Source organism: Pocillopora damicornis, chromosome 2, assembly GCF_964200805.1.
Source record: "Pocillopora damicornis chromosome 2, jaPocDami1.2, whole genome shotgun sequence".
Classification (NCBI taxonomy): Eukaryota; Metazoa; Cnidaria; class Anthozoa; order Scleractinia; family Pocilloporidae; genus Pocillopora; species Pocillopora damicornis.
The window spans coordinates 31,931,889-31,957,932 of record NC_142671.1 but is presented as its reverse complement, the minus strand read 5'-3'; the positions used below and the strand labels follow the sequence as shown (position 1 = coordinate 31,957,932).

The 26,044-nt window shown below is 37.2% G+C and overlaps 2 protein-coding genes across 2 annotated transcripts; one reads left to right on the top strand and one right to left on the bottom strand.

Annotated features, from left to right (window-relative positions):
- The first annotated feature begins 636 nt into the window (after positions 1-636).
- LOC113683015 (uncharacterized) lies at positions 637-4,272 on the top strand. The gene is made up of 2 exons (XM_027200214.2): positions 637-840; positions 2,654-4,272. The coding sequence occupies exon 2, from the start codon at positions 2,682-2,684 to the stop codon at positions 3,408-3,410; it is 729 nt and encodes a 242-aa protein (XP_027056015.2). The 5' UTR covers positions 637-840; positions 2,654-2,681; the 3' UTR covers positions 3,411-4,272.
- Positions 4,256-25,850, bottom strand: LOC113683011 (AP-5 complex subunit beta-1). The gene is made up of 37 exons (XM_089197852.1): positions 25,606-25,850; positions 25,399-25,464; positions 25,257-25,285; positions 24,795-24,873; positions 24,123-24,160; positions 23,587-23,668; positions 23,122-23,166; positions 22,841-22,900; positions 22,273-22,347; positions 21,696-21,773; positions 21,386-21,447; positions 21,107-21,161; positions 20,684-20,737; positions 19,178-19,312; positions 18,790-18,828; positions 18,246-18,320; positions 17,598-17,653; positions 17,112-17,199; positions 16,619-16,706; positions 15,153-15,218; positions 14,649-14,802; positions 14,347-14,436; positions 13,585-13,720; positions 13,222-13,357; positions 12,763-12,810; positions 12,240-12,298; positions 11,786-11,843; positions 10,869-10,944; positions 9,982-10,067; positions 9,340-9,419; positions 7,905-7,992; positions 7,507-7,557; positions 7,219-7,282; positions 6,357-6,465; positions 6,177-6,253; positions 5,125-5,237; positions 4,256-4,976 (listed from the first exon to the last, which is right to left on the bottom strand). The coding sequence occupies exons 1-37, from the start codon at positions 25,720-25,722 to the stop codon at positions 4,813-4,815; spliced, it is 2,976 nt and encodes a 991-aa protein (XP_089053978.1). The 5' UTR covers positions 25,723-25,850; the 3' UTR covers positions 4,256-4,812.
- Between the last annotated feature and the right edge of the window lie 194 nt (positions 25,851-26,044).

Genomic DNA, 26,044 nt, shown 5'->3' with positions numbered 1-26,044 from the left:
CCCCGTGTGTGTGTATGTGTTTTTTTTTTTCTCTTTGCAGCGACGATCTCATACTTTACATACGTTGGCTTTCCGTAATATATTTGGTTATCCTGGTTCCATTTCCAATTAACAACTATAATTACTGTCGGAAAAACTAAGGAATAACTAACTTTCACCAGGCTTAATGCATTTTACGAAAAGAAAAAAAGGGAAATAGAAAAAAAATTTCCTTCCTGATTCAAATTTTAAGCTAAACGAATAAAAACATAACCATGACACCAGGTACTTGGAAATTGTGGAAAAAGGGAAAACAAACTATTTTTTAATAGAGCCATATTTCTTTCTTTCCACCGAAATAGAAACGGAAATTGAATCTATGGGGACAGAATTGTAGTGAAGAATCCAGCAGCTTAGCTGCGGGATGAACTCTTTAATCCTCCGTATTAACAACGCACCGCAAAAAAATATTTCCTTTAAAGAACCCTGCTAGACCGTAAACCTATGACGTATGGAAGAGTTTCCAACTGGGAAAATTACAAACAAAATGAATCTATTTGCGTATACGAATGATTGAAATTACCAATGACATTAATGCATTAAATAAATAATTTAAAAACCTAATATATATACCGCCTCCGCGAAAATAGGATATTTGACGTCTAAGGCACTAACAAATGGGTTTCCAATCGCTTTAAAAACACCTGCGCGAGCAACAATTCTTATTGGCATGGGAACTTTCTAGTTCTCAGGAAATCGCTGAGTTCTTTAGTCAAAAAGATTGCCAAATACACAAACAGAAATTTCACAAAGCAGGGGTAAAGAAGTAATTCGTTTAGCGGAGCAGTTTTTTTAGAAACGGTAAGAAATATCAAGTTTTCTTCTTTCATGTGTGCGAATTTAAATTGCCAAAGGTATCGGAAAACTGCTCGCTAAGTGAACTATTTGTGCGAGCAATCCAGCTTGAATGTGTTGACAAACTTCATGATTTGTTTTCGTTTCTCATGGAACATACGATTCGAAAAAAAATTGTCACTGATCACAACAGCGCTAATCTATGTTAAGACGAGTTAGATATTACAAGAAAACTTTATTCGAACTCAAACCTGCCTGAATGAAAATGACTCCAAGTTTGGTCACGGTTTTCTTAGCAGTTCTTAGTTACGTCAAAGAAGACCGATAAACATCACTAAATATCGCACAACACCGACATGTGTGGGATGAAGATAATACTGAATATACATCAGATCTTAAAATGAAATTATTTCAGATTCAAATCGATCTTCGTGGCCATAAATAAAATGCATGCGGAGATCTCAATAACTTTTATTCCATAAGCGGCTGGTGATGGTGCATTGGGCGGCTATGTCATTATTTGAAAGCGAAATCAAGGGCCGACTCTAATGCTAAACAGAGGGCTGTGACAGGCCTTTTGAGTGGCGATTGACCAAGAGACTCGATCGGTACGAGAAATTCGGCGATTGAAAGATTTAAAAAAAAAACCTTTTAACATCGTTATTCTATTACAGTTCAGACTATACACATTTTAAAACGAAAACATTTTTAAAAATCTTATAACACAATTTTTTTTTTCAAAACAGCTTTATAATTAAGCAATACCTGAATGACACATAACAAGAGAGGATTTTACACATGGAGTTGAACATTGTATGATACAAACTCTCCGGTATTTTCAGTATTTTTCCAGAAAACGACATAACTCCTTTATCCGGATATATTTAAAATCCCTTCCTCAACTCAAAGCCAATTTTATTGTGTAAGGCATGGCCTGATATTTTCTTAACTTGACAACAAATACAACAAAAATATCACGTTTCTGTTTTCGTGCTGCTAACAGCCGGTGCATAATCCTCGTTTCCATTTGTTAGAGTCATTTTGCATTTAATGACGGCCTAATTGGTTGTGGGTGCAATCACTTCCGATATAAATCGCGACTTCACGACAAGGGTAGCCTGCACATAGTCCTGAGGGCCTAGGCCTACAATTTGTTTCCGCCCACTTATCCGCTTTTATAGTACAACTATTACAAATTTTTAGACAGAAATTGAACTTTCTCACGGTACAGGCCTACGGCAAGTCGAAGCTGGCTACGTCCCTGACGACTACATACTGCTGTCCTCCGAAATTAGGTCGGCCAAATAAAGTGGCCTTGCAAGGGTTTGAGTTCACAGTGAGCAGGTCTTGGGAAAGAGATCTCAGTTACCCTCTTTAGTTGAATTGTCGCATCCTAATTAATGCCTCCTTTTCTCATGGAAAAAATCATTTACGTTATTCAAGTTCAAGAAAATCGGTTAGTTTTAATTTCGGGAGAAACCCTTCCCGTTTCATCAACTGCGTCGCTACTGTAAAAAGTTTCTAAAGCTGGCGTTTCGAAGGTCTGACGCTCGAAAAATCAGCTTAAAAAAAACATTACGTTAGCCAATTTACATCATCAACTCGGTTGATTTAACCAAGAAACTTAACTCCCTATCCCCTCGCTTACTCGGCCTCTTGCCAAGTAGTTGTCCTGGCCCATCATTTTTATGCTAGGGAATTTATTGATATGGCAAAGTGGGTTTATATGTGATTGAACTACCTCCATTGAGAAGAAAGAAAAAAATCTGAGCAGAAACTAAACATTCCAGTGTATTACAGTATTGCTTTTTCGTTCCAGCCGTTTCGTGCATTCTGTTCGTCTCGAAATGACAACGTCAAACGACTGCCTGACAGTACCCCTAACACGAAAATTCGGCAGCATGCCGGCACTGGCTCAAAAATCCGCCATATCACTTGACTTTCATGACGAAGGATTTAAGCCTCGCAGAGTATCTGGAAGCTCTGACCCAGAAAAGACTGGAACCACACTTTGCAAATCACAGGGAGTCCACGGGCTACCCCTTCTCAAGGTATCTTTCGAAACACCCGCCAACAGCGCCTACGGCGCAGACATTTGGCGGGAAAATGGACGGCACACAACTTTAGGGGTTTCCCGGATGGATGCAAGTGAAAGTAAAACGCCAAATAAGGGAACAAGGGCCTTTGGGAGTGCTGGGAAATGGAAGCCGGACGAGGCTCTAACATTTTTGCCCAGTCGATATTCAGAATGGTTCAACAGGAGTTCATCTTTGAATTATAGAATAGGGGTGAAGACCGCTGACACTAGTGCTAAACCACAAGCACAGCAGTCCAGAGGGCAAAACAGGACGGCTAATACTGGACAAACCACGAAGGGCATGAAAGCAAGAAAGTCACTACTTCGCAGAAAAACAGATACTTCGAAGAAAACAGCTACGACAGACAATGACGGTGAAAAATATTCACAAGAAACACCCCTGAATAGGGTGGGTAATTCTCAGGACTACAGACAAAAATGTATCCAGTGGTTGCAATCTTTACCAGACACTAATACGCTAGCTATGAATTTGCGTTGAGACAATCGTTGGAACATTCAAGAAAATGAAAATTTTCTTCCTTCATGCTAAATTCAAGTTCTCTCCTCTTTTCATCGTAGAGCATCTTGAATCTGAAATTTGAAGAAAACTCTCGTCGTTCTCTTAACCAGACATATCTGCAAGGCAGTGGCCAGTGTCTGCTCGCCATACACACACACACACACAAATAAAAAAAACTTAAAATATTCATCGTGTAGTTATCGAAGTTTAAAAGCCAAACAAACTAGACAGCGACACCAATTAAAGGTAAAACTTAAAGTGAAATTCTTGTCTATTGGTTGTTTCCGTGTGACTTGATGTAATTGTCAAGTCTCTTACAGCCGCTGTTTGATTCGTCACGCTTCCACCACTAGAATACTTGGCGGGGGAGGGGGGCTTGGTGGCATTGTTACGGGGCAAGATGATCACATCTACAGTCACAAAGTTGGGTAAGAAAATTGGGGAAGTGTCACTGTAATCCTTCTCCTTTTCCGCGCAGGTGATCATTCGCGTTTGTGACCAACGTCATGATTCAAAACCCCTTTTTCTTTCCGGTCGCCATGTCGGCTAAATATCAGAACAAATTCATGCAGTACGTTTCTTCCTATATCTGACGTTTCGGACAACATGCATATATGCAGACTGAAAACTTAAAAAATTGACCCGTTTAGTCCCCATCTATAAAACCGACCAACTTTCCAGCTTCTGTGTGATAGTGGAAACCTTGGGATACAATTAGAAGGGATATGAAATTTTTAATAAGCTACGTACGGCTGGAAACAAGAAGTGTTGCCATGAAGTTATAACTTAGGTCTATAAATCATTCACCACTAGGAAGATAATAAAAAATTTACGACATCAAGTCTGTGTTTATTTACTAAACCTTCATAAGTGAAATAATTTTAGTTAGGAAGGGTGGGGTTGGTAGACTTAGCCTCTATGTCTTTTTTTCTATAGAAGTACTTCGTGTACAATTTTCTCTCTAAAGACAAAATATTTCCAAAATATATATAAAAAAATTACCTTAATTCAGGTACAAGTGTTCCTCAAAAAACATTCAGAAACAGTTTTAAGACTCCGTACTTTTTTGAACACAGAGCCCATGCGTTGATCGATCTCCTGGAGTTGGTAACACTCCTTAACCCTTTCATGTTTTGAAAAGTTTGAATATATTTTGCAAAATCCCAGATACTTGAGAGAGAGAGCAGTAGCTTGCTCATTCAGTGCAACATGTCCTTGAGGTAGCAATCAAATTTCCCTAACAGAGATCTGTGGCTAATCAAATCATCCGGCTGTTAAACCACGCTTTTTCCGTGGTACGTATAAGTTCGATAGAGAAATTATTTCTGTCTGGGCGCCTAGCTTTTTAATAAATGAGTTTACAGTAAATCTTCTGAAGAGGTTATCTGTTGACGTGTTCGAATTGCTGCAAGTAAGATTCCACGAGTTGAAGTAGCCGCCAATCATCAGTCGCCATGGTAACAACAGTTAGATTGTTTAGTGGACGGAATTTTAGTAAAAGATGCTGACAAGGTGGCATGAAAATACCAAGGTGAACTTCATCATCTAGAAAATAACAGCCATTGGTTAAAAACACATGGCACGTGACGCATGGCAAATACAAAAGGGAAAACAACTGGAGTAAGCAAAGGAACAACTAGGGAGAAATATACTATTTCAAATCTAAAATATTCTTATACCTAGCCAAACTAACCTGAAGCACTCATAACAAACGGTAGCAAGTGTTCCTCTAAGATGTTTCCCATGGTGTTCCACTTCACCGAGAGGGAGATGATTGATTCAGCCCCAGTCCCCGCGGGGTATTCACTGCAATATCACATGCAAACAAATTAAAGAACTGAGATTCCAGTAGTAAAAGAGAAAAATTAGAATAAGTAAGAACCATATTGAACAAATTGGCATTGCGACGTGAGACTGAACCGAAAGAAAGACGAAAATACAAAAAACTACAAAAATGCATGACTGCTTTGATTTAACAAAAACAGTTATCCGAAGAGATGCCATAAAAAGTAGGATTATCTCATCCACAGAATGCTTTTTGGTTAAGACTAGAAACCTAAACCGTGGCAGTATCTATATTAACTTAATAACTAACACCTTCATCGATTCAGATTGCTTATCTCTAATTTACATCTTAACTTTCGGGGGTTTTTTACTTTCAACCCGGCATAATCAGTCTAACCTACACGTAAGTGTACTTGAAAATGAAAACACGGAGTTGTAGTAACGTGGTTCTACCCCTCCCCTAACTCAACAACAGTCGATTGACAACAAGTTAAGGTTAATGTTGGGTTAGGGGAGGGGTAGGTGGGCAGTTGCCCTGATACTGATATTGATCCCAAACTTGTTATTGTTGATTCGTATTTTCAATTGTTTAACAGAGTCATCAGTTGATGTTGTGAATTTTCCCTTTCTTTTATAACTTGGCTAATCTTCTTTTATCGGAAATTGTGATTTTTATGATTAATTGGTCAAGTGATCTCATTGGTCTGAGAGTGTGTAGAGCCACACTTGTAATGTCTTAATTTCGCGTGTACTTTTGAGACAAATTTCAAACAAACAGAAGAGGATTATCTTCGTGCTTGCATTACTTCGTCAAAGCACTCAGCAGGGGGTGGTGGAGGAGGCTAGGGGTGGGGGATTCTCTAAAGTTATCCAAACACTAAACTCTATCTCATCTCAAAAGTTACCCATTACTAGAGGAACATTCTGTGGCAAAGAAGTCAATGATTTCGTAAAGAATACCTGGTGCGCTGCACTTTAACGATGTGATCCCACAGCACAGAGAAAAGTTCTGCTTTGACACTCGTTACCGGTGCAGTCTGAAAGAAAAGACGAAATTTTGTGGTCTGGTACTGAACGGTTCACTATTTGAAATACATCGAAACTACGTCAGTGCTCATCAATTATTCCCTCCCGTTTTACCTTGAAGTAAGCTGGCACTTGAAGAGGATTAAACAAGTCACAAAACTGAACTGGCAAATTCTCCAGTTGCATTGCACTGGTTAAACCATTATCATCACTGAATATCGCTCTGAAAGTAAAGAGTAGCAGTTTAATATTTCGTTGTGAAGCATATTCAAATTCCAAAGAGTGACTGGCTATAAATTTTTCTTTACAGTGTCACCCTTGAATCAAATGTTAAGGTCACGATAAAAAAGGAAATGATCACCAAGCTCCTACTTGTCAAATAAATTAGTCGCCTGGTCATTCTCAAAGAAAATGTAAAGAGAGCATTGTGGTGAATATAAATATCATATTTTAGGGAGTAAAGTGTTAAGGTGATAGTGGTAAATCAAGCAATTTTAAGACCCTAAATTTTGCCATTGTAGGCGGGTGCCCAGTTTAATAACCTATAAAAGTGGGAAAGAACGGTCCAAAAACTGTATAGTTTGCGTTGGCATCCACCCAAGCTTGTTACAGTTGCGAGACAGACTTCAATCCTTTTGTTTTGTTTTGTTTTTATTCTTTACATCTTCAGTGGGGGGCTGTTTAGTAAACTAGTTTGAAAATAGGATGAGAAAAATCGAACCACCCCCCTTAACATACTTTGTGGGCATCGATCACTTAAAGTGAACTCTTTTCTTACTTATCATCTAAAAATCGGAAGGGTTATGTTGAATAGACTGCAATAAAACAAACCCGAAAGTCACATAAATGGTTACAAATCGCCGACATATTGGATATATCAAAGTAAGATTCTCTACTCAAACTTGTGCTCAATCGTATAAAACGAGTCACACGTGCTACGCTGTCCTTATTAGTTGCAATTTTCCACAAACCTTACCTAACTTTGAACACGGCGGGTACTGGATCGAGAGGGCAAAAGTTTACAGTTATCACATAACAGCCTGTGGGATGCAAAAGAAAAATGTTCAGCTTAATACAACCAAGTAACGCTTAACAGAGCCTAGCACAATAACAAAGCTGGAAAAAAATGAAGAGCATTTAGTGTTTCAAAGAAACCACCCCTCCCTCCCCCCCCCCTTTCTCTAATTCCAATTGCGTGTGAGGACATTTGTTTCCTACGCCTCTTTGCCTGCGCACGTATATTTTAATAACGATTAGCTCTCACCTTCAGATGGAGATGTCGACTTAGCGGCCGATAAGTATGAGATGTGAATGTCTAAACAGAAATAAAAAGCCCATTATAAACATGCACAATTTTATTATTACGAGAGATCAAAACAAACAGAGACACATCAAAATTCAGAACAATTTTGCAATTCGGGATTGCAGGGGTTAGGCTAAGATTGGTCTTAAAAACTCAGAACACCCGCTAACGCAATCACTGCAAAACTAAACCCATGTGCAACTAGCGCTTCTGGCGGTTTATATATCTTTCCTTTGAGTTCTAATTGACTCCAAGCAATAATTTTCCCTCCCCTGTCTATTTTACTCCTTTGATTTGGTCAAACCAAAGCAGAGGAGTCAAACGATGCAAGAAGTTGTAAACAACTGCAACGAACCAACCTTTGAGTTGCTTGTATCTTCTGTCTGTGTGAAATTTCAGAACCAAAGCATAGATAATCGTTGGAATAGGTAGAGTCGAAGAATCTGTCTGTTGAAAGAGATATCACAGTTCCATTTATATTTTATTAAAAAAAAAATTAACTAAAATTGAAAGAACGGGAACGACGACGAAGAAGTCAATCAAAAACAAAATTATTTTTTCAGCTAGAATTTCGCGAATGGCTGGAACCTTTAACTATCTCTTGCAGCGCCACACTCCAACTTCAGCAAAACATATAAAAGCAGCGTGGAGTTAAGTTTGGTTATTCCACGTTGTTAGGGACCTTCTTCGGCAGTCAGGACGGCAACGCCAAGGAAGACTTTGATTAAAAAATGAATTTCTGCCTTTAATTAGAATTTTAAAAATGGCTGCATTTGTTTACTGTCTCATACGGCGCCACACCTCAACTTCAACATAGCATATAAAAGAAGCTTTGAGTTCCAAATGAAAATTGAAATAATTTGCCGTCGCGGTTTCGGCTCGCAGACGACGCAAGTTATGGTGATTTCACGTTGTTAGGGACCTTAAGTAGTCATGATAGCAACGCCTAGGAAGACTTCGATTAAAAAAATGAATTTCTGCCTTTAATTAAATTTAAAAAATGGCTGCATGTGTTTACCGTCTCATACGGCTCCACACCTCTACTTCAGCATAACGTATAAGAGAAGCCTTGAGTTCCAAATGGAAATTAAAATGATTTGCCGTCGCGGTTTCGGTTCGCAGAGGACGCAAGTTGTGGTGATTTCACGTTGTTGTTTTGCATAGGACGGCAAAGAAATGTACAAAGTTTTCAAACGCACGTGCTGAGCTATTGTTCTGCTAATTAGTTCTTTTGTTTTTTCATGTCCTCGTTGCCGTCGCCGTCGTGGTTTGCTTAAGGTCCCTATTGTCTTGCAGAGGACGGCTAAGAAATGTACAAAGTTTTAATACGAACGTGCTGAGCTATTGTTCTACCAATTAGACCTTTTGTTTTTCCATGTCCTCGTTGCCATCGCCGTCGTGGCTTGCTTAAGGTGCCCGTTGTTTTGCAGAGGACGGCTAAGAAATGTACACACTTTCAAACGCACGCACTAAGTTACTTTTCCACTGATTAGATCTTGTGTTTTGCAGCGTCCTCGTTCTCGTCGCCTTCGAGGTTTGCTGAAGGTCCCGATCATCGACTCCAATCTCACGAAAGTCATTGTTTAGGAGGAAGTCCTCATTCCTTCCATAATGAAATATATATTTTCCCAGTATGTAAACAGGTCTCTCGGCAATCATTCGGAAGCACAATGGAAAAACGTTCTCAAGCAACGTATTTCGAAATCCTAACATTATTCGTATAGGACAATAATCGTTGAAGAAAATGGAAGTGCAAACTTGAATAACTCTTAACTGAGAAATACAAATACTCACAAAGTGGACATAATACTTTATGGGGATTTCTTCACCATAGGCATTTCCGTCGACCATCTTGAGATAATGATCTAACAGACCTGAAAAATAATGGATGGAGCAGAAATTGGCAACTTCGGCTTAAATCCAACATACACAACTACACTGTAGCGATGAAATAAGGACCATGACTTTTCAGGGAACAAATTACATCCGGCGTTCGCATTAGAGCGATTCTCAATTGTGTGTCGAAAGTAATCCTTTCCATCGCACTGTGATTGGTCAAGAAAAACCGTGCCCATTTCTACCAATGAGATGTGACTTGGTCACTCGCGTTTTCCCGCGCTTAAGGCAGTTTCCTTGTTTCGCATATGAGTTCTCATTGGCACCCTGTGATTCACTGTGAGTCTTTTAACTGCTTCAGTTTTTGTTGTAAAACAAACCATCGAAAAGTGCAGTAAACAACTTCAGTAAAAAAAAAAAAAAAAAAAAAAAGAGATTCTACGAAGTCTTGCAGACACATTGCATCTGTTTTCAGGAACCTAGGATAATGAGCACAACAGCAAAAAAACTTTCTTTGCTCGCAACTCAAACCTAAAGGCTTAACCTGTACAATAATTAAGACATTGCGAAACTTCAAATTGCAAAGAAAACAAAACACACCTTTTGTAGTGGTGAACTCCTTAGCTTCGCCATGGGTTGAAAGCTTCAAATCAGTCAGGGAGCCTTCAAATTTTGGCCGTGGGACCCTGTTAAGGAAAAGAAACACGACACTATTCATTTTTCCCGTTTTTGTCAACAATCCTAACAAGGCCGAACCACTTTACGCTCTCGTTTTTCATAACTTCTCAAAACAGGTTTGTTTACGTCTAACGCAATAACAACATGACCTCTGCGATAATGCCCCCATCATAACATCAAGGAGGAAAATTAAGTCCCCTACAAAACCAACAGTGGGTTTGAAATTTAGACGCTGAATGAAATGTGATCCTACGAGTCTGCTTCCAAAGGCGCCGCAAAGAGAAGCGGACTGATGAAACGAAGGGGCTGAATCTCGAATTCGAGCTCGTCCATATGTCCACAGTTCACTTGTGACAGGTGTCCTGCATACTGTTAGGATCAGCTGTGTGGTATGCGTTTGTGTTTAAGTCGAATAAGAAAGATGGTAACTTTCGAGTTCGGTTGTCGGATTGACCCTTGGATTCCTAGGAGAGACTAGCATCTAAATTCTCCTTACAATATTAGCCCTGAATTACACAATAAAATCATGAGAACAAAGGAGATGATCACCAACTGAAGAAACTCTGGATTGTTGAAGAAATTCCTATTGTCAGCACCTAAGCAATGTATAGAGAAGAGTATGGAAAATATGTATTCGGATGTTAGGGTGTAAAGAATTGAGAAAGATGTGGATCGTTTTGTCAACAGCGTGAGACATAGAGTAGAAGTGAAGAAGTCAGAGCATCCCGTGGAAGTTAGAAAGGAATTCTTAGGAACCTAATTTGCTCTGTTGTTACGTGGAGAGGAAACAAGGTGACGAGATTCTTTACCTTGTAAGCTTGAGAAAAGGCGAACTGATGTGTTTTACCGGAGGAGGAACGGGAAATGTGCTGGTTGTGATATCATCTGGGGACAAATTATCAAGAAAAACAATAATTAAGAATTCACGTTATGTTTTATTTTGTGTTTTGTTTTGTTTTTGTAAAGTGATGGAACGTTTCAAAAAATGAGAGAACTATGTCTGTGTTTGTTCATTGTTTTGTTTTTCTGTCATTTTAATTTGTTTTCATTTGCCTAGATGTACATTGTTCTGTTTTGTTTGCCGTTATTTCTGTTTTATTTTGTTTTGTTTACTTCAATTTTGTCTTTATTTGTTGTTGGTTTTTTGTTTTTGTAAACTGAAGAATGCCTGAGAATTGAGAGAATAGTGTATTTCATGATTTATAACAATTGCAGTGCTGAAAATGTACATGAAAAAAATTACGCACACCTGAGTGGTTGAAAACGAGTACATTCTCATGTAACACAAGAGTAAAGTTGTATACAAATGGTACGCGCACGCTTTTAAAATTTTGTCACCTCTTGACTTTCTGATGTTTTTTCATGTATATTATCCACAAGTAATCACAAGATTTCTCTTGCACTAAGAGCCCGACGGGCTAGTGCAATTTTGTTGCCTTTGAAAAAGTTACTCGTGCTCATTAACACCAAATATTGCACTCGAAATCGTGTTATGATCTATACGTATTCGTCCGTGTGAGTGAAGTCGAAAGAGGGCTGGTATAAGTGACAATGACCTGGGTTTTGACAAAGCCATCAACAGATTCAAATGACTGCCCCCACATGACTCATGAGGGTGTGACTTTCGCTTTGGCTGTCAATGTCCACCCTAGCCGGGATAGACGTGGCTTCAGATACAATAATTATAATAACATAATAGCAACACGGGCGAAGAAACAATGTTTACCAGCGATGACATGAGGAAGACCTTGCTTTGCTGTCTCGGAGGTTAGTATTTTGGAACACTGTTCAAAGAAATAAGGGAAAGAAACACTGAATAAACCGCAAAAACAATTAAAAAAAAAAGATAGAATTAACCAAAGGAGTAAGATTATCAGCTAACAACTACATTCTTTTTTCGAAGCTGATTGTCATTTTACCAACTATTTACAATTCATCTATCAATTTTCCCTTACCCTGAAGTTTAGTCCTTGAAATTGAAATACAATATCTCGATAGTCATATGTTTCAAAGACAAACTTTTCAAACAGTGTCGGTTGAGGCTGAAAATTTTCCGTTGCACACTAACCCTGCTATGTCATTTCAGTAAGTTTACCATCCACGTTATTCAGGAAAAAAATACATCTTCTTGGCGCATAAAGTAATCCAAAAGCTCGCATTCACTTATTCTGTTTACTTACCTTTTTACTCGATACATTAGTCAAAAGACAGTAGTAAAATCTTGCACGGTCTCTGATATCTAGTGGAAACATTAAGATTAAAACAAAATGCTACATCGCCTCTGTAGAACCCAGCGTAATATTCTGATGGCAACAATGACTTACACAAACCCTCGTTAATTTTGCCCATACAATGCAATCTATACAGGTTGGTTATTTCGACTGCTTGTTGTCTAAAGAGCAAGGAGATCTTAACAATCCTGCCTAAATGAAAATGACCGTTTTGGCTAAAGTGTGTGTTTGGGCATGCATTCCACTCTCCATCTCAAACATCGTTTCTATCATGTTAAGTACCGCTTCTTTAGTGTTGCGATTTCTTTGCATATTAATATTTTGCGGTTTCATCTAATTTGAGGATAATCTTTTGTAAAACAAAGAGGAACGTGAGACACAAGTCGACTTCAGGCTTCCATCACGTTACTCGACATGTAATTTTGTGACAAATTCGTCAGATATAAGCCATGATAAAGATGATTAAGGATACCAATGTCCCGGTATGTTGCACATATAAAAAGCAACAGATTGCCAAGTTCTAAGAAAAAGAATAGAAAAAACATTAAAATTCCACCCTTGCACTACCATCTGAAGGTCTCATTAATATAGAGATTTCACATTACCATGCGTCTGTTCAAAATGTTGTCAGAATAAAGAGGTGGTAGTGGACAAAAAAAGCAAAATGTGGTCAATGATGACGTCAACTATGTGTCTGTTTTCCTACAGATTATAGGTGATAACCAATCAAAATAGGTGTATAATTGAGCGTACAATATAATACAATGTCACTTTTAATGATGACAAAATGTATCAATGAACAGATAAGGTAATAAAACACAGCGACAGGTCCATCCAAACCTTACCAAAAAAGAAAATAAAACAAAACAGAACAAACAAAAACAACACCAAAAATTACCAAATACTAAGTAACACTTGCTAAAGTAATCACCTGTAATTGTTGAGCTCGAATTATGATGTAAAAGAATACTGTAGCACACAGCTAGGACACAATTTCCAACAGTCCAGTCGCCCTTGCGGGCGATATCCGCTTTGTCAAGGATTTGAATCAAAAAACGCATGGTTGGCTACAACAAACACAGAATTGGTGTCATTACTTGAAAAAAGAGAACTCTCGCGTTGAAATAGTATTAGTAGCAGGCAGTGTCGAGGGCTCGATGAAAAAGTTGGCGACAAAGCCCTCGCCTTCCATTACTTTCCAGGCTTCGCTGCCGTAGCAATTTCCCGGTAATCCTGGGTTTAAACCGTTCAAATTAGGTATGTTCAAAGGCGAACAACAAATTATATTACTTACTGAAGGTTGTATATCTGAACCTCTCATTGCAAGGGAAAGTAATTTGAGATGATGCGTTAAGTTTGGTAGAACAGACTCCACTGGCTGCGACACTACATGGTCGCTCAGAGATCGCAGTAAATCGGTGGGAAGTTTACTGTTAATGGCAAAACATAGATATCATAATTATTAAGATGATCTGTTGACAACTACGATAAATAAGGTAATTGGCGTTTGGGATTCGAGTTAGAGCAAAAATAAATTGCACTTTTTAAAAAAACTTATAAACCTCTACAAAGTAGTTTGAAAATCTGTGCAAGAGATCGTTCGATAGACATGCATGAAAGAGTGGACCAAAACATGAAGCTAGGTCAGGGAACTTTATCTATGCAATAACTCGTGAATTATTGATAAGCAAAAACTGTCACAAGCAAATTTCAAGACATAGATACAAATCACCTAAACTAACTAAAACAGGAACAACAACAACGGAACACATTTCGATTGAGCGTTGCGAAACAAAAAAAAACACGGTAATGACAACAAACAATCAGCACAAAGGGAAATAAGAAGTAATTTACCTAAAGCGCGGGAAAACGCATGTAACCAAGTTGAGATTGGTTTACATTTTGCTTCTGATTGGTAGAGAGGGAGGTAAGAATTTCCTAGACCAATCACGAAGCGTATTAGGGTGAGAGTGATCATCTCCCAAGAAACGTCTAGACACTAGACTGCACACATGCAGCTGTAGATGGCAGAATGGTGCAACGCAAGTGTACTAACCTGTCTGGAGTTATGGCAGACACTGAGTTTAGCAAATCTACAGTATGAGGTATGAACTGTGGGTGGTCAGTTACTATTGACAACACTAGCCTGCAAAGACAACCATTAAACAAGAAAAATTGACGCACAGATTTCCATAAAGCGACACGCTAGCAGATCTATACTCTGTGAAACCTGGATCCCAGTAAGAGCCGCAACGTCATCGAAATTCTCATTTGCCTCTTCCCAGACTTCACACAGACGACGAGGCAAGAGTGAACGCCTAGTGAATAGGCTGCATTGAAGGCACATTTGATACTCACTTGTAAATTTCACGTTCAAGCTCTGAATCCCAGTGATGCTTGTAATACCAGAAAAGGATTCTGAACAGTGCTACCACAGTCTTCCCTCCGATTCCCTGACGGACTCTCTTCAGAAGTGGCATTAGGCATTGCATTAATGGGACACCAGCAGAGACTAAGAAAATAAAGCATAGAAAAAAAAGTGACACCTGCATCGAGCGCCTTTCGATGTAGTTTCGTTAAAATTAAAATAAATGTAGTCCCCACAGCAAATCAGAAGAACATTAAACATCACCAGAAGAACTCACAGTGTAAACAAGTAACGAATTCAATCCTGGGACGACACGAGTTAAAAGTCGCGCAAGAATTCTTAACCAATCAGAGATCGCAGTGGAAAAAGCAATGGAATATTTGTTTTCCATTTTGACATTCCCTTGACGAACATGCTATACTGATTTAAAGTTTCCCTCCCAGTAAATCGAATTTGCCTGAAATTTGACATCCAACAATTATTTCCTTTGGTACCTGATGAATGTAATGTCTCGTGATCCAAGCATAGACACAGAACCTTGAGTTTATCAACTGTCACATCTGAAGAGCACAACAAAATTGAAAGCATTTAGGTCCACTGAAATTAAGACGGGCAAAGAAGACGGTAACAAAATATCCTAAGAAACAACGCAAATGATGTTATAAAAAAATTATAATAAATTTTAATAACGTAGCAGCCGATGGGTAGGAAGGATATTATGGGGTCTTACCCCCACCACCTCTCCCCCCTCTCCCTCTGCGTTTTGGCGCGGAAATCATCGTTATCGCAAAATATGATTGTCTGTCTTGGCAAAACTTTAGTCTCTTGAATCTTTCTTTCCTCAAATCGTTTCAACTGGATTGCGCTTGGACATATAATGTGTATTATGTGTTATTGCCTTCTAACGCACGGACACACTGGAAACTGTTAAGACTGCAAAGACATTTGCTAAAGCCCACGGACCTCGCTAAGTATAGACTAAGAACAGTCCCTACTTTTCGGCGAAAAAAGAATACAGGTGAAATTAAAAGCTGACGTTAGCGTGCCGCGGAACTTTGGTAGTATGAGGATCACGAATCCAGGGTGTCACGATCAAAAATATGAGAAACCAAGTCGCATTTGATTGGTTCGAGGGTTGGCGCAAATTTTTATTTGATCGATCAAGGACCATAGTGAGGGAAAACCATTGTGACCCTGGATTGCATGCGACAATTGATAGAGCGTGTATCGATTGAGTGTCGTGAAACCAACACCAAACTAATCACAACTTCAGCCAATCAGAACAAAGAAAGTCATAACGAGGAACCAACCAGAACTCAAAGTGATAACGAGCAAATTACCTGAAGCGCGGAAAAACGCGAGAGACCAAATGGCGAATGGTCTTAGTCTTGAATCAGAAACTGTGCGCGTTTTCTGGACCACAGAGGGAAGTTAAGGAAAACTAAGAATTTCTTGCGACAATCAATTGAAAATTTCTCAGTTGATCATTCTTAAACATAATTTCATTGTTTCCATAAGATATCTGGTAAACCATTCTTTCATATGAATTTAGGGGTTTAGTTTTTTAATTTACAGTCAGCGGGGGGTGTTGCGATTTACATTATCAAATAAGTTGATAATGTAAATTGGCTACCGTTATGAGTTTTTAAAGCTAATGTCTCGAGCAGTAGCACTTCGTTGTTTGCTCTGACAAAGGGATTAACACTCGAAACGTCAGCTTCATAAAGACTCTTTACGATGGCCAATTAACATTATCAACTCAATAATGACTGTAGATATACGAAAATCATATATGTGCACTGCGGTGAATAAATGAATATAAAGGTCCTCGCAGCTATAAACACTAACGAACTAGTAGTTGAAATAAGACCTGAAAAGTTGGTACAACCATTTATTCATGGTATACCGAAAATATCAGCAATGGATGCAGAGTTGAACTGAAGTAGAAGACAACACTCACCCACAGAATCGAACACAGACGGGTAAAAGAAACGAAACTGTGAATAATCCAAGCAGTGAGGAACGGTTGGTTGTAAAATTAAAGTGTCCTGAAAAAGCACAATACATTACAATTCCGTTATCAGACAGTTGGAGACCATTGAGGATACATATAAATGACTGTGAATATATGAAAATCATATATGTGAACTGCGGATAAAGAAGTGAATGTGAGAGCGATCTTCGCAGTAATGAACACAACTTAAGTTGTAGTGAAAATAAGGCCTGTAACCATGACCTCTGCGATACAGGTGCAGTGCTCTAGCAACTGACCTAGCAGGCCAACTGGAAGCTGGTCATTATGTTGGTTTCAAATAAATCCGTGAAGTGGTAAATGAATGACTGTCAGTCTACGAAAATAATGTAATTTATGTGAATGCGGATAAAGAAACGGTGAATGTGAGAACGATCTTCGCCTAATCAACTAATTAACTAATTGACTGACTCAAAGTTACCTCTTCAGTGGGAAAGTGCATAAGCCACTCAAAACACAACAACCGCTGACCTTGTGCCAGAGTGGGCTGACTCGACACCAACAACATTCTAAAAAGGTAAATGCATTTAGTATCTTAGTGTTAAAAAAAAAGCTCTCATAAAATGGTACATCTGCTATTAGATCTTAAGCCTGTATAAAACTTCTGTAAAAAAGGTTGTGGTTATTTATCGTGGTGAATAACAATAAAAGCTAAGTTTTTTCGTTTGTCTCACGATGTAGTCACGTGTGATGTACATCGCGTGACTACATCGTGAGACAAACGAAAAAACGTAGCTTTTAAAACTTCTGTATTCACAAATTCCATTTCACCAAACACACACTGTAAATTTACTACCCCTTCCTAAAATTTTTTTAACGCTTTTCCTTAAGGGCTGAACAAAATAAGCAGTCTACTGAACATGTAATTGCACAAACATTAATTTTTCCAACAACTGACGGACTTTACCTGTGAAGAAGAAGAAGTTCGTCGCCTTCCAAGAATAAATCATCTGAAAATTTAAGCTACCAGAGAGAAAAAAGGGAAGAAATGATATAAGGGATAGGCTTCAAGCTAGTAATCTGTAGAAAATTTAGGCATGACATGTACTTTAGACGGTAAACAGCTGAAAGAAAGGAACTTCTTGTTGTATCCTATCTGCCGCTTATGCACCACAATGAAATTACTTGTATTAACCATGCACAAGGCAGTAAAAGAAATACATTGAGATTATTCCATCCAGAAAGTAGGCACAAACAATTTTTATTCACAAGTTGCGATGCATCAAAAAAACGAATGAGTGAGTGCAGCAAAGGGGTACGTTTTTTGTTGTTGCATCGCATTGAGTGAAGAAAAATCGTTCAAGCACCAACCATGGTACGATGTTTTTATTTCAGACGCGTATATGCTGAGTTATTTTTTACATTTCAATACAAAGATTGGAAGTGAACGACTGTGAAAATAAATCATTCATCCAATTAAAAGTACAAATGAAAGTACTTCACAATGTAAATCTCAGTATTATGAAATAAATGTAAGTACTGTACATGTACTTAATACAAGTACCAAAATTTGGTGTAACTGAGCATTAAACAGTTCAAGAATTTAATACCTTACCTTTAAGAGAAGTAGAACATGAAAAACAGAAAGATCAGTTGTGGAAACCCAAGTAATAAACTGTGATTTGAACATCTAAGGAAAACAAATAAAATATTAAAAATTAAATTAACTGAGGATTTAATTTGGGTCACAGCTATTTCAACTGCCCATAAGCGAAGGGCTGACTGCTATTAGCAGTGTAATAATTTATGGAGCTGCCTCTAGTATAAAAAGAATTATAACCATCTGTTCAGCAGTTACTTTGCATTTGTGTGTTTACTTGCTGACGTAAAGCACACTAGGTGAGTTCAGTGGAGATGTTGATGAGTTAACAATAGATGTCGAGAAGATGACCAATGCTTTGGAGAAGGGCTAATTCTCTAAATGTCAGCCTCAGAACCTCTCTACCAAGGCAAATCAAATTATCAACTCAGTTGAGAAAAGCAAATTACATATAACTTCGTACTTAATATAAAAATACACTTTGTTGGTGCACAGCATCTACAACAACTGTCTATAATATTGATTCAATTATATTTAATAGACAAAAATAACAACTCACATTTGGGGCAAGTTCTGCTAGTTTCACGCATTGCATGAGCTAGAAGAGGTAAATACAATGCAACACTACATAATTATTTGAACAGAAGATGAGCCTTACACTGCCAGAATGTCATGACTAGATACTTACATGTAACCCTTTACTGCCATGAATGACCAAGAGAGAATCTCTCCTCACAATATCAATACAATATCAAGCACAGAAGTGACGAGAATAAAGTAAAATATCAATTAGGGGAGTGCTAGTTGATCCGATACCAAATTCTCCAAATTTACATCATAACAATTGTATGGCAGACAGTAAGGAGAATTACTAATGAGATCTTAGGATTTAAAGGGTTAAGATTAACTTCAAAGCAATAGAGAGACAAAAAAATGGGAAAGCTTACTTGGAACATAACATGGAAAATTCCAGTGGTGTTAAGAAAACCAATGTTGTCCATCAAGAAGGAAACTGCTCTTTTCAATTCCTTGGTGTCAACATTCTCTGGTAAAGTCAATGACCTGGAGCTCAACGCTCCAGCCTAAAAGTTAGAAAGGACAGCTTGTATTAGTGTTTGAACCTAACAGTGTACTATTCTACTGATGAGACCTTAGCATTTGTTCCATTTATTAATCAAAGTGCTCTGTGAGCAAACTCGTGAATTGACACATGATTTTTTAGATTATGTTTAATGTTATCTGGTTTAGGGAATTTTGTGGTTGATTGTCATATCTAGAGTACGAGCAGTAGTTCAGTGTTCGCTAATGTAGCAAAGAAACAAAGTAACGTTGGGATAAGAAGGCATTACAATTGAAATGATCATGCTATTACATTTGACAAGGTGGATGATGTCATGTGTTTTAAACGTCTATCATTTTTGTTTCTGGTTCAAAAGAAAAGGTTGGAAGTAAATGTGGGAGAAAAGTGAAATTTACTGTCTTTCGTTGTAAATATTAGAAAATCAAGGCAATACTGTTTTAATGAAAACATTAACGATTCCCTCTTTATCAAATGAGACAAACGGGAACGAGTTTTGAGTGATATAATTAAGCCAAGCCTGCCACCGTCATTTTGGATCTCCGCCTGGGTAGATTTAAGTCACGTGCTAGGCAACGTATAATCAATAACAAGATAGAATTTCATTTCAGGCCTAGTTATCAATTTCGTGGTGTGTAACTTTCGCATTTTAGTACGTTGTATCTATATGGAATCTTCAATTTGTCTTAAAAACTTAAAAGAAAATTTTTCTTTAAAAATTCACTGAAATCGGTAGCTAAAATTGTTTGTTTAGGTGTTATCTGATTTTCGTGTTAACTTGTTATTTCGTCAGTCGCCGGCATCTTTTGTTGCTTCACACAGGAAAAACACACGCGACGAAACGTAATGATCAATTTTGTCCTCAATCTCACGCTATAACAGAAAAAGCTTTTGAACATCTGTAAACTCCGAGCGCTTCGCAGTAAGTGATATTTTCAATGAATCTTGGGATTGTTTTCAAGTTCAAGGATTGTAAATTACAATTTTATGAAAAACGAAGGTTGTTCTGTTATTTCAGTGTGAATCCTTGCATGCCTGCCAGTCGCTGGCGCCGCTTGTTGAAACTAAAACGAAAAAAAAAACTCTTTCAAGATTATCATTGGCTTCTTTTTCACCCCACCACTATTCTTAGCAAAAAAGGTCGCCATTTCGTCTGTTTATTGCTCGCCAAAAACTATAAAATGCACTCAAAAGCCTAAAATCTAAAAAAAAGTTTACAGGAATCGACCAATCGAGCGAGCGAATTCCATTCCCCACATCGTATCTATAACTCGCTCTTGCGCATGCGCGCAATTCACGAGTTAAAAACTAAATATTTTTTTTCCTAGAATAGAAAAATGTACATGGCAGTCTGACTAAAATTTCATTCTCTCACCTGAATTGTTACCGGTAAAAACTGCTTTGAAGCATCTTTGGGTAAATAAAGTGGCTAAAGAACGTAAAGCATATACACTTGTCTATGAGTTCCACAATAGGATGAGTCATGTAACAAATGTTTCTCAGCTTCATTGTATTATCATGTCAAGTATCCACTTATATTGCATGATGCATGTCCACACCCACTTCTATTGGACAGTGGTAAAATAATTCATCATCATCATTATCATCATCATCATTGTCCCCTTCAACATCAGTATTATCATTTTTAACAATCTCTTTTCCTTTGAAAGATTAATTTTCATATTATTTTTTAAGTAGATTTCAACTAAAGATCTTAAAATTCATTTCTAAAAAAAACATCATATCATATTAAGTATCTGAAATATCTCATAAATTATGTAAGTTCAGTTCATTTTACCTTAAGAGGTTCTGTACGGCTTGTAAGTAAACTGTTTACACAGTTGTCATCTAGTCTGAGACACACAATAAGAGAAGACAATTTTAGTTCCACTACATTTTAAAGTAAACATACATGCAGACATATCAGATCACATATGATATCATCTCACCACTGAGAAATTCAGTTCAAAAAAGGTACTGAGAGCATTGATTACAATTAAATGATTCACCTAATTATATGCTGTACAGCGTATTACTAGCAATTACACTTTCAAGACAGAAAAAAATTGTTACTTACCTATTCGCAGACTCTTGTAGTAAGAGTTCCATAGCATGGCGCAAGACTGTTACAAACAAGACCTAAAGCAGAAGAAGCATATGCGCAGGCAACATTAATCCACTTGGTTTATCTCACAACAAGATTCCTACCCTAAAATTTATTATAGTTAAATTATTACTACATGAACATTTTTTTGAAGCCACGACAAATTTGTCTGTTGATGCACCTGATTCTAAATTTTGTGAATTTGAAATTTCTCACATTATCGTCATTACTGCATGAAAGTAATGTTCACTTGTTATGTGTAAACAGAATTAATAACACTCACCATGTAACTCTGAAATATAGGACTGTTCTCCGCAGCACTTTTGGCATAAAAATGATCCAATTTTGCATGGAGAAGACCCTTTGTAAAAATTAAATATATTACATGTATTACATATTATTAAATTCATATCTGACAATTAGGAAAGAAAAAATTGCATGTAAAAGATTATAATTAAAGATCAATACATCCAATTTGTTCAGGCATACACCACCATACCTGTATGTATAAATATTGCAAAAAAAAAACCAGCTTTTGTAACTTACAGTACAGATTGAAAAAATGAGGTCAGTAATATATTTATCATACCCCTGGGTTTAAATAGAATGGGAAGATTTAAATTCAAACAAACATTTGAATTTAGCCAGGGGCACAGTGAAATATCGCCTGTTTCATTGACCATTCATAATGCATGTACTTATTGACAGACTATGATGTATGTTAACTTAAATACTGTGTTGTATATTGTATCTAAGCTTTATGCTGCACATGTTTTCAGCCATTCCATAACATCTACATAATTATTTCAGCTTCAAAGGAGTTAAAAGAATGCACATAAAAAGAACCAGTAATAACTTACTGGATATGACATTTCTAGTTCCCAAAGGCAGTCACAAGCAGTTCTTCTCACAAGTAGATTGTAAGGGTTGTTTACCTGTTAAAACAGAGTTATGGAATTAGGACTTCCAAAGCAAAAGTAAAGATCAGTTATACTTCACCAGTTGTACATGACAATAGTTTACAGCACACATTCTTGTGCAATATTATGACTTATTGACTGTGTGACTGCACAGGCTCTGGCCCATAAGGAAAAAAATTCCTGTAACAAATGTAAGCAGAGAAGTAAGCACTGGGCTATAAAAAGCCACATGGCCCAAAAGGAAGCAAAATGCAAAAGGTAAGTAGTCCCAATATCTTCATTTTATTTAACACTTCATCATCGTCCAGAGGATCATTACCATGCAGGATGCACAGTAAGGTGATTAGTGATACAAATATTATATGGATTGTACAAAACTGTATATGTATGTAAAGTAATATCACCATCAAATGATTTACTTTGTATTGTAGCCAAACCATACAAAGATGTTAACCATAAACTAGAAAAATTAGTTTACAGACTGATATGAAATATTAAAATTACTGACCACATCTATGACATCAGTCAGGACTTCAACAAAATCAACAAAAACCTCTTGATTGTTTTCCTGTAAATACACAAATTCAAAGAGATTTCACATTAAACAGTAAGTAATACCCAGCACTGCATAATAATTATTGTGTGACTGATTAAAAATCATCCAGAAATTGAAAATAGCCCCAGCATTAAAATTGTTTGGAATAATAAATAAACAATGTGCTGTCAGTGGTAAGTTACCTCTATGTTTAAAATGCATCCTACAAGTAAAGTCAAAACTAAATGACCTACCAGAGTTTCCTTTGAGATAAGAATGACGGTTCCTGTAACCAAAATCTAAAAACAACAAAACTAATATAAAAATTATTACGTATTGAGCAACAAAATAAATCTGCTGTCTCTATTTTGCAAAATATATCCTACATCTGCAACTCAGGGCTGGGTTGTTCAAAGCTGGGCTATGTTATGCCAGGATTAGTGTGAAATCTTAAGAGGTGTACACAAGAAATTTAGTATACTTCCTTTTATGCAGAATTTGATTATGTGATGCAATAAAAAAAGGAATAGAGAAAATTATCCCAAAAAGGCTTCTCCACAAAGGAATAAAGAAACCCACATTAAAAAATTTAACCTCGAGTTAGCACTAACCAGCCTTCAAACAACTAGCCCTAGTCAAGGAACAGAATATAAAGTCTTTCTTCATGTTGCATAAAATAAAAGTTTGCCACCAATATCAGACAAAGGAAATACATGTACCTGACTGAGATAAATCTGAGATGACTGAGCAACCAGGGAATAAGGAGTCATATCCCTCCTTGAACTTGGATTTGAGTCTGCCCTGAAAATGGATTGATATAAAAAGAAGACAAAACTCTTAACGAGACCAGCATCAAATTTCTCCATACAACATCACCCCTGAATCACACATCAAGGTCATGAGAACAAAGGAAATGATCCTCAAAGAAAAAAGCTTTTGATTGGTAAACAAATTCTCCTTGTCAGCACCTAAGGAAATGTATAAAGAGCAGCATGGAGAAAAGGCATACTGATTTTAGGGTGGAAAGGGTTCATCCTTATCTTGCCATAATCTTACTTTCTTTCTAGCTTCTTCCCATAATAACCTACAGCAATGAAGTGGACATTTCCATCAATCAATTCTTCCCTTTAAATTACAAAACAACTGAAACATTGCAACTGTAGAGCAAACTGATGAAGCTTTTTTTTTAATAAACTTCAAGGGAGATTGATGTACTGGGAATGAAAGCTTAAAATGACAGCCATACAATATTTACCTTGAAGCATTGCTGTTTGGGTAAAAGCTACTTGATGTCTGTGAGAACAGTAAATATACAATGAACATACAAGGTGAAATCTCAAGACATAATATTATATATTAGACAACCCCATAACTAACAATAAACTTCTCTTTAGAAAAAAAAAATCTACTCTCAGCTCAAAAATCTGAAATTCTTATACAGGTTGTTTGACTTAACAGGACTTAACATGTAATTACATGACTGTCCCTACGTCTGGCACACTTAGATGGCATATCTGTAGTCCACAATTGACAAAGACAAGAGGATGCAATATTTTCTCCTCTTAAAGGGGAAAATATCCTTGCAAGCATGTTGTCATATTATTCAAATTGTGAAAATTTGTTGATATTCATCTTTACTCTTGAATAAATATACGCAATGCAGCAGTGAAAGTTTAGTGTCCTGCTCCAAAAGCAGCAAACAATGACCTTTACCTAGGTTTAGGATTAGACCCTTTTTTCATTACTTAGAATTACCAGTAGTCACATGCTGTGCTGTAAATTGAACATTTAGTAGCAATAAATTGTCTTTTAACTACCAAATTACAGCACCAAATCACAGCACCAAATCCATGAAGCAGTACTTCTTTCTATATCATATAGACTGAAAGAAGTAGTAAATAGTATTTCAACTAAACCTATACTATACCTGGGCTGTGTAAAGCTCAAGCATGGCTTTATGTGCAGGAAGAAACATTTCCTTTAGTGATTGTACTGCACATTCTACACTGTAATTTGAAGACAAAAGCAGAAGCATGAAAATAAGAGGAAGAAGATGGTAGAAGAACATGAATGTGTGCAAGGATAATTATTGAGAGATGAGTTAATTATCCAAGCAAAACGGAGAAGAAAAATATTAAGAATGGACCCAAAAAAATTTAAACTATAGTGCTATTATTTGATCTGACACCAAATTCTCACAACTAAGACTATGGGAATGTGTAGCAGAAAGAAAGGAGAATTACTATTGAGATCTTGAAAGTGAAAGGGTTCAGAGTGGGTAAGGGTGGGGGATCAGCAAAAACTGAGCACTCCTCATTACACAATCACCAGTCGCTGATTTTCTCGAAAATAGACAGTCATGAGTGTACTAGCAGTTCTGTACATGTACCTTATCAAATCAAGGAAAAGACTTGAAACCTAGAAAAATTAATACATCATGGATTAATTTCATAAAAGCAAAAAGTGAAAAAGACGGATAAATGCACAAACGATCAAGTGTCAGTGGTAACAATGCCACGATATGTAAGCACCTTTTCTTGAAGAAGAAACAACATCTGAAGCTTCACATTTTCAGGAAGATTTTCATGATAGAGAACCTAAAGGAAATTCAGAAGATGTCAGTTGATGCCATTAAATTAAGCTTGCTAGTTTCCTAAACTACGATACCTGCGGGAAGGAAAATCAAATCGGTGATTTCAGTTCCTTCGCATGAAAGCAGAGTAACAAGTGAAATTTACCTGAAGGATGTCCAAAACAAAGTGGTGCGCTGTGATCTCTCTGGATTTCAGAAAAGTGTCTGGTGAACGTTGAAATTCTTCCAGGTTCTTGATCCAGTGCAGTGCAACAGAACTCATCTTTACGCATGTATCTTCAGTTGAATGAAATCTACCAGTAAGTTTTTATAGGTAAACTTTCGCGTAGTAATTTGATCGAGCTTGCAATCATGACAGCCGCCATCTTGATTGTTACAAAAACAGTCAAGAGCCTGGGACCAATGCAGCAAATGAGAATTTTAGGGTGGGCTGGAAGGGACTCTGAAATAAAATTTCCTTAAATTTATAAAAATATTGGAACAAGTAACGCAAATTTTTAGTTATCGTGCAAGAACTGATGAAAAAATATCAGGTAGTCTATTTAAATGACAAAAGTAGAAAACTGAAAGCATCGAAAGAAATT

What these genes read in the sequence shown, in the direction of transcription:
- LOC113683015 (XM_027200214.2), top strand. Translation starts at nt 2,682, where the DNA reads ATGACAACGTCAAACGACTGCCTGACAGTACCCCTAACACGAAAATTC.
- LOC113683011 (XM_089197852.1), bottom strand. Translation starts at nt 25,722, where the DNA reads ATGAGTTCTGTTGCACTGCACTGGATCAAGAACCTGGAAGAATTTCAA. An exon ending in TTGAGCTTTACACAGCCCAG is followed by an intron (nt 24,161 to 24,794) that starts GTATAGTATAGG and finishes CTGTTCTCACAG; the next exon opens with ACATCAAGTAGCTTTTACCC. An exon ending in AAGATACAAGCAACTCAAAG is followed by an intron (nt 7,558 to 7,904) that starts GTTGGTTCGTTG and finishes ATTTCTGTTTAG; the next exon opens with ACATTCACATCTCATACTTA.